The sequence below is a fragment of the Rhyacophila brunnea genome, unplaced genomic scaffold, assembly GCF_057557595.1.
Source record: "Rhyacophila brunnea isolate RB1 unplaced genomic scaffold, BYU_Rbru_1.0 scaffold_22, whole genome shotgun sequence".
In the NCBI taxonomy this organism is placed as follows: domain Eukaryota; kingdom Metazoa; phylum Arthropoda; class Insecta; order Trichoptera; family Rhyacophilidae; genus Rhyacophila; species Rhyacophila brunnea.
In genome coordinates this window covers 20276238-20285301 of record NW_028232882.1, presented here as the reverse complement: position 1 = coordinate 20285301, position 9064 = coordinate 20276238, and the positions used below count along the sequence as shown (strand labels likewise).

At 38.6% G+C, this 9064-nt stretch overlaps 1 protein-coding gene across 2 annotated transcripts; it reads left to right on the top strand.

Annotated features, from left to right (window-relative positions):
* The first annotated feature begins 2862 nt into the window (after positions 1-2862).
* Positions 2863-7417, top strand: LOC147070182 (actin-5C). 2 transcript variants are annotated; one of them, XM_085949660.1, is made up of 3 exons: positions 2863-2911; positions 5213-5573; positions 6112-7417. In XM_085949660.1, the coding sequence occupies exons 2-3, from the start codon at positions 5224-5226 to the stop codon at positions 6890-6892; spliced, it is 1131 nt and encodes a 376-aa protein (XP_085805786.1). In that variant the 5' UTR covers positions 2863-2911; positions 5213-5223; the 3' UTR covers positions 6893-7417. The 2 variants fall into 2 exon arrangements, with proteins under 2 accessions (XP_085805786.1, XP_085805787.1); XM_085949661.1 differs by lacking the exon at positions 2863-2911 and adding an exon at positions 3644-3740.
* Positions 7418-9064: the final 1647 nt, after the last annotated feature.

Genomic DNA, 9064 nt, shown 5'->3' with positions numbered 1-9064 from the left:
CAGATATTGGACACGTCAATTAGATTCTTGTATAGGTATTTTGTATTGACTATATCGTTACTCGTCAATAATAAACCTGAATAATGGTCTAAATATCTCCGGGGTCCCAAAAAACCTATAATAATCTTTGATAACCAACGATGTATCTGATTTCCCATACAAACTGTCAAGTAGGTATTAGAGAGGTTTGAAGTGAAAATACTGAAACTTGTTTTAGAGATTTTGTTATATCACAGGCTTCATGTGACAGAAGAAGGATTTCTTCAGCACAGTGACGTAACTAGGTACCCCATCGCAAGGGGAATGGGACGACTGGCCTCCGGACAATTGGACGCCGCACTGTCGTAGACACGTATACAGAACGTAGACGAGGTATTTTAATCAGTTTCTATCTACTACTTAGTAGTTTGAATTCATTTTACTCTTAACATATTGTATTCTTTATCGCGGATTGAGAATTACCATGCCTAATAAAAAACTCTTTCTTCGTTAGAACTTAAACATACGCACGATTAAATCATTGTTTACAACTGCATATTTACATTCTCAACAACTCTATTAAATCATAATAGTTATAATCATTTAAATATAAATAATAATATTGAATATTTTTTTTAAAGTACCTACCTATAAGTACCTAACGTCTATTTATTTTCGAATTCCGTGGCGTCCAGTTGTCCGGTGCCAAATCGTCCTAGACCCATCGCAAGAATATGCAAACCTCTGGGGCAGTGACGTCCCTAGATAAAATGCCGCCCCTAGGCAGCGCCAAAATGCCACCTCATTTTTTTATACATTATTTTTATCATCCTTTCATGAGTCCAATATCTAAGAAATGTGTTGAATGGTTACATTACTGACAAAATATCAAACATTCGCAAATCTGCACGTGTCGTTTGTGGTCACCAAGGACGTCGAAGGGCAGTGAAAGTAAACTAGATATCGCGAACCCAACAAAACCAGTGAGTTCAATTTTTAATGTAAAGATATTTTCGTTATTACATACTAAGTTTAGGTAGCTTATATCTATATATTTCAAATGATTTTCTTCGATTTCCCGCCATTCGAGTAACTGCCGCCCCCAAGCGACGCTCAACCTACCCCCACGGAACGTCACTGCTCTGGGGCCCGACTGGACAAGGGACCGTAAACAGGGGCGGGTTTAAAGACGAGTAGGCCCGACGTACCGACCGATTTTGAGCCCCACACGATAAAAAATAAAATAAAAACCATTAAGTAGGTAAGTACACAGATACTTATTCATATTCTTCAACTAAAAAAATAAAAGATTGAATACAGCAATGCGACATCGTATGTTACGTGCCTGTCTTTGCGTGCCTGAGTGGTTATGTTATGCGCCCATTTGATGTTAGTTGTCGGAATTTTGTTATGCTTTGGATATTATTAATTTATACGTAAGTAAGTAGGTACTCAATTTTGCGTTACTTAAAAAACCGAATGACAGGGTTGAACTGTTTCGAGGCCCCCTTTTACGTTTTCTAACGAATCGATTATGTCATTTGCGTCAAAGAAAGCCGCTGACCCTAAATCTCTGTCAGATAGAATTGTCTGTGTTAGGTTATATTTTAGTACCACCATATTATGAACAGTTACGAACAAACAATTTAGAAGGAAAGCTCTTGACATTGATTTTAGACGGAAAAAATGGGCATCGATTGGATTTGAAGGAAAGCTAAATGGCTCTGAGTATTGATTTTGGACGGAAAAGGTGGAAAGAAGAGTTAAAATCTATCGAATTTGATAGATTATTTTTCTTTCATGTGGGGTGTCATCGCATGATTTTCCCATAGGGGAGCAATATTATAGCTACTACCTACGTAATTTTGGTTCAACCGACTTCAACCGGTTTTCACATTCTTTCTAATATAGGTAAGTACTTCCAAAGAAACTGTACTTCTAAGTTTTATATTTTTGTAGAAAAATGGTTTTTTGTCTCCTGTAAAATTTGCGCAATTCAAGATTAATGTTCTTGCAATATTGGCGACGCTGTATTTTTTATGGTCTATACTCTATGCGCTCTATGCATAGATTAAAATAAATATAACTGGTCTATGGCTAGGTACCTACTTGTTTGTTTATCAAATTATGTTAAATTGAATATACTTACCTACCTATAAAAATATAATAATAAATTAGACTAGATAAGTAGGTTACTACCTATATACAGTAAATAATAAGTATTTCATTTATTAAAACAACGCACTTATTGTTTTGAAAATAAAGCCCTGTAAAAATGCATAAAAATAACATGATGATTGATGAGTTGATGACCAACCACAGTCGATACTGGGGTAGGTAAATAGGCGAGAAGTTCCCACGACAAAACCATCAAGCAGCGAGCAAATAGGTAGGTACTTCACCGGCAACGTTGAACTTGCCTCAGTCAAATAAATATACAGGTAAATTTCAATACAAAGTTTACAATACTACAATCTCAAGTCCACAGACTACTTTACTACTACTACGACAAGGTAAAGTATTTGCTACGATAAAACGGCTTGAACGAAGTACGGCTGCTGTTGGCCAATCAGAGGCTTTAGATTTCTTTATGCCCATATATGGTAATGCCACCGACTCGCCTATGGAAGGGAACCGGGCGAAGCCACTATTCAAAATGTGAGGGGTGTTCATGAAAACATATGATCGCAAACAAAATAAAAATAAGCAAAAGACCGAATTTATTGACAGAAAACGTCATTGAATTCGATATGTCGGCGTTATTTATCAATAAAATGAGGATATTTAGTGTTTTGTCATAATTTATGTCGACTTTTGTTAGTTGTCTCCCCCGACCAGTCCATGTGGCGTAGGAGTCGTTGATTCAGCCAACCGGCGTTTCCCACTTGCGACAATATTCGCGTGTTGTGTGCCCGTGTTTCAGGTGACTCCGGTAAGTTCAATATAATTTCCTTTAAATCGTTATTATAGAGAAAATAATGGTTTTATAGATTTATGTCGCTTGTGTTGATATTGTAATGGAATGTACTGACGTAGCCTCATAGTAATTGCTCAAATTGAGCATTGTGAATGAAGTGTTTAATTATTTTGGCGTTTCGCCAAGGCGGCAGGTGGTCGAGGAAACCGGCGTCCACCGGTTCTCCGCGATCAGACTGATTTATTTTCGTTGGCCGCTTGCCAACTGTTGTGATGATGATAAGCAGTCGCGGCTCGTTGCACATTTAATGTTACGTTACCCCACCGCGGGCTGCCGGCAAAGATGTCCATATTTGTGTGTAATTCTCGCCGGTTATCTGAATACGTACTGAAATTTCATTGACCGGGTTTTTAACCGGCACGAGATACGGTCCGCAGAATTTTCATGCGAAGCGGCTTCGTTCCTCTTGTCAGTGCGTTCTTTTTATGATTCATGAAATCGCATTATCAGGGTGTTATCTTCGCCCGGCAAAAGAGTCACGTCTCTGCCGCCCGTGAATCATTCCTCCGCGTCAGAGAGAAACGAAAATATTCCGATCAGGCGGTTTGTAGAGCCTCACCCGTCTAGCCGGCAGCGAGGTGCATTGCAATACCATATATGGTAAAGACGAACGCCATTGGTCGAAGGAGCCTGGTGGGGGGCGAGATAAGCCCGCATTTATATTGTCCAAACTTGGCATTTTTCGACATTCGTTGAAGAGTGCTTGTGTAGTGAGCAGTGTACGGCAAATAGTGGCTGTGCAACCCGACTGTTTTAATTTATTCTTATTCCGTAATTAATTAATGTAAGTTTTAACAAATCGTATTCCCAATAATTATAAAAGTTCGACATCATTCATTCATCATCAAACGTGCGATTGGATTTATTTAGTGACCCTGCGAAAGTGTATAACAAGTGTCGATACGTCATCCATCAGGTGGCATCGAGGTGTCTCGAAAACATTTTGGGAATGTTTTCAAGTACCCTTCAATTATCGTGATTTCTGTTTGAAGTGTCAAAAGGAAATGTAAACACATTTCCTACATTGTAATCGGGCGATTATTCACAGTTTTTGAAGTGCATTACTTGTAAAGACGGGCCAAATTGCACAAATTTAAAAAACCGGTATTCCAACGATCCCGGGGCGTGGTTTTTACAATGGTGGCAATCCTGCGCGTGGTCAATATTAATATTATTGGTATTTCGAATTCAAATTAATTATCATCTTAAAACTATTGGATATTCATAGTATATACAAAATTGTGCTTCCACCCCCGTGCAATTCGCGCTTTTCGTTTTTTTTTTTTTTATAATGAGAAGTGTAAATTAAAGATTCTAATTATTAACTATTTCGATGTATTCAAATACGTTAATTAAATCCATGTTGCATTTGTTTTATTGACTGCCGTTATAATACCTAATTAATCTGCGAGATAAAATTGTATTGCAAATTGTTCTTGTAACCTTGATTATTCGCCCATTATAGACATTCAAATCTTCCAAGGCTCGCTAAGTATGAATGTAAATGAATCTTAAATTACTAAACGCCTCAATGATAATACAAAATCTTTTTCTTTACCGTATTAAGCGAATGACCGTGATGGAATTGATTACCTTTTACGGATCGCGAGTGTAGGTTGTGCTTATTATTTTTTTGCAAGGCAAAGCGAATTTACACATTCTTCGAGATACTTTCCGCTAATCATCGGTCGAGGATGCCCCGCGAAATTTCTTCACCGCTTTAGGCACATTTCGCTAACATATTTTTTTTTATTATACCACTTTCTTAATGCGGCTTACATGTACATCTTTGTACTTTCTTCAAATCAACTTTTGCCGCAGATGTGTTCGCGTTACTTTCTATAAAAGATTTATTTATATTCAATCTACGCCACTGTACCCTATCGCAATATCAAATTATCTTGGGAATTCAATGTTGATTTTTTGACATTTGATGTATTTTTTTATACCTACATCTACTTTAGTTTGAATGGAGTTTTATAATATACGTATTGACATCTTCAAATGATATTTGTATCATAGATTCCAAAGTTATTGTCATATCTCATCGCATCTTGACGCTTCCTTACTATCACTAGCATTCATCAAGAATTGTGTATACATTTCAATTATTAATTACATTTTATCGAGCAGTAAAAGTTCATGACCCATTTTTATCTTGCACATTTATTTTGTACCCTGACTGCTGCAGATATCTTTGATGTAAATTCACTTTAGGCAAAATAACTAACAAATATTTTTTTCATTTTGTTTTAGACTAACTAAAAATGTGTGACGAAGAAGTTGCCGCGTTGGTCGTAGACAATGGATCCGGTATGTGCAAAGCCGGTTTTGCCGGTGATGATGCACCCCGAGCAGTCTTCCCCTCAATTGTGGGAAGGCCGCGTCACCAGGGTGTCATGGTAGGCATGGGACAGAAGGACTCGTACGTAGGAGACGAGGCTCAGTCCAAGAGAGGAATCCTCACCCTGAAATACCCAATTGAGCACGGCATCGTCACCAACTGGGACGATATGGAGAAGATCTGGCATCACACCTTCTACAATGAACTCAGAGTAGCGCCAGAAGAACACCCGGTCCTCCTTACTGAAGCTCCCCTCAACCCCAAAGCCAACAGGTAAATATTTGTATTTGTCAAATGACTACTTTCAACAATAATTTGCACCAGAAGAGGTTCACTTAAATATGTTAGCCCAATACCTAAGCTTTTTTTTTTAAATTGTGAATTGAGTATTGGTAAATGGCCATTAACATTACTGCCTAATGATGTACTTAATCAGATTGTTTTTATTTTTTTATAAAGAGTTTAAACACCTAGAGAATTGTTTAGTTTTGAATCATTTGGGTCATTTTAATTGACCTTCTCATGTGTTTCAAAGCAATGTCATGTAAAGTCATATTTTGTTATAGATAATAATGTAAAAACTAAGAACATAATATACAGGATTGCTTTGCTTGTTTGTAGAAATACTACTAAATAGTTTGCTATAAAATTAAGGGCAATTCCAATAATCGACAATGCTTGGCACCCTCACATAATTTTTGAAAAAGAATAAACTGTGCCGTGCCGATGGCATGGTGAAGGTTACTGTGTTTTCAATCGATGTCTATTAGGAATTGGCAGATTGCTTATTGGTTCTCTCCTTTGTCCACAGGGAAAAGATGACCCAGATCATGTTTGAAACCTTCAACACCCCCGCCATGTACGTCGCCATCCAGGCTGTCCTCTCCCTGTACGCCTCTGGTCGTACCACCGGTATTGTCCTGGATTCCGGAGATGGTGTTTCCCACACAGTCCCCATCTATGAAGGATATGCCCTCCCCCACGCTATCTTGCGTCTGGATCTTGCCGGCCGTGACCTCACAGACTACCTCATGAAGATCCTCACCGAGAGAGGATATTCCTTCACCACCACCGCCGAAAGAGAAATCGTACGTGATATCAAGGAGAAGCTGTGCTACGTCGCCCTGGACTTCGAACAGGAAATGGCCACCGCCGCCTCCAGCAGTTCCCTCGAGAAGAGCTACGAACTCCCTGACGGACAGGTCATCACAATCGGAAACGAAAGATTCCGTTGCCCTGAAGCCCTCTTCCAACCCTCATTCTTGGGAATGGAAGCTTGTGGAATCCACGAGACCACCTACAACTCAATCATGAAGTGCGACGTGGACATCCGTAAGGATCTGTATGCCAACACTGTCTTGTCCGGAGGCACCACCATGTACCCTGGAATCGCTGACCGTATGCAGAAGGAGATCACTGCCCTAGCTCCCTCCACCATGAAGATCAAGATTATCGCTCCCCCGGAGAGGAAGTACTCCGTATGGATCGGAGGATCCATCCTCGCCTCCCTGTCCACCTTCCAGCAGATGTGGATCTCCAAGCAGGAATACGATGAATCCGGCCCCTCCATCGTGCACAGGAAGTGCTTCTAAGTGGACTGTTGTCCTGTTCGTCCTCATTTATTTATCGTCACTCGTCACCCGCCACCACCGGAGGCGCGGCATCGAAACTCACCGCGCCCCGCGAAGTCACCGGGGAGATCCCCCCGCGCCTGACTTCCACCCATTATTTATCAGCCTAAGCCTGCTCAAACCAAGCTTACTCTTCATTACTTGTAATTTGTAAGATATTATTGAATACATTTTATTATAAAAATGTCGAGAGTTTTGTATTAAAATATAAAAAACACCTACCCCCGAAGAACGGCCGGGATCGGGGCCAGGTTGGACGAATGATCCTGCCCTGTCCCAGCGGAGCCGCCTTGACTTTTTTTAATAACTTAAGTTATTATTTTTTAATTTAAATTTTTGTTCAGTGGAGCCCATAAAGTATTACGCCAAAGCTTTTATTTTTTTATAATAAATTATGATTTCTGATTTTAGCTAAACAAGACTTACTACTTCTAGATCATTTTATATTTTCTAAATGAAAAAATAAACTATAAAAATTGTAAAATATCTTTTTGGTTTTCTTTCTTTTTTACCTTCTCTTATTATTTGCATTTGAGATTTAATGGCAATTATAGTAATTTCCTGTCATTGTATGCAGATACTAATGAACAGCAGCTATGCATGCTGTTATATTATGAATGGAAATTGGTAGTTAAAAAAGATAATGAATTTCACGTGAACTCATCGCAGATTTAGGAGAACAATGATTATTTTGACGGGAAATGTTAATGCAGCCTTTTTAATCGAAACTGCATGCAGTCAGCCGATCATTGATTGGTAGAAAACCTAATAGAAATAGAAGGTACTTCTGTGGGTCTATTCTATACTTATCGAACACTAAATTGATAAATAGTATCAAACTTAGGGTAGGTTTGTATCAAAATATTAGCACTTATTGTAACAATTACACGAAGCCGGTTTTTATTGTTGCAATAAGTGCGATATTTTAACAGCAGCAAGATAGGTGCTGTTAAAATATAGCACTTATTGCAACAATAAAAATCAACTTCGTGTAATTGTTACAATAAGTGCTAATATTTTGATACAAACCTACCCTAAGTTTGATAATATTTATCACTTTATCACTTTAGCGGTCGATAAGCATAGAATAGACCCACTGGAGGAGTCATTCATTTGATGATTCCTTAGAACGAATGTGTATTTTAGGATGCTGTGTAAACATTTGAATTTGAACCCACTGAGGTAAGGATGCGAATTAATTATGGGATAGATTCCTACAGGTTCGGGCATTTTGGCGATTTAATCTAAAAATTGAACTAATCTTGAACTTTTGAGGAAACTATGTTGATTTTGAGAATTCTCACGAAATAAGTCCGAAAACACCTTACTCGAAAAATATTCAAATTTTTTACTTGGTGAGCAATAACTACAGCCCATGTAGGGGTTCTGCTGTAGAAGTAATAAGATGATGTAAGGTCGCACGGGGTAAGAGTGGTCATGGTCTGAAAATGTCTGGTGGTAAGACCGCTTGCCAGCTGTTCCATCGAATTGCAGCAGCACATTTACCTATAAATAGAATATTACTTCTTATTTTCTGCCACGACATGGCTGAGGATCATGACCTCGATGATTTGGAGCAGCCTTCTAAAAATGTTGACCCCAGTGGTCACTGGAAGACTGATGGTTTTCAAATTGGTGCAACTATCTGGGACATATAACTTTGATAATAATGTACTGATGCGGGATGTCTAAAAGACATGACAGCGCGGACAACACAGACATTGATGACCCAAATAATTATTATGACTTATGCCATGCGCATTCAATGTTATTCACTTGTAGATGTGACAGCTCGCAATAATCCATAGGTAAACACCCTTAATTATACATGTAGACCAGTGCATCTATTCAATACAGAAGACTGCTATCAAGGGTAGTTTTTCATATTAGGTATGTTTGTATCGAAGTATTATAATTGTTACAATAAGTAAACTGTCAATTTCGCTCTAAATCTAAAATTTAGCACACCCAAGAGGTGCTGTTAAAACACCACTTACCTATTGTAACAATTGCAACTAACTTAATACTTCGATACAAAACTACCCTCGATAGCAGTCTTGTGTATAGAATAGATGTGCAGGTGGTTATCGCTAGACACAAAGTTCAGTGTCTGGGTATAGGGAGTGTACCTGA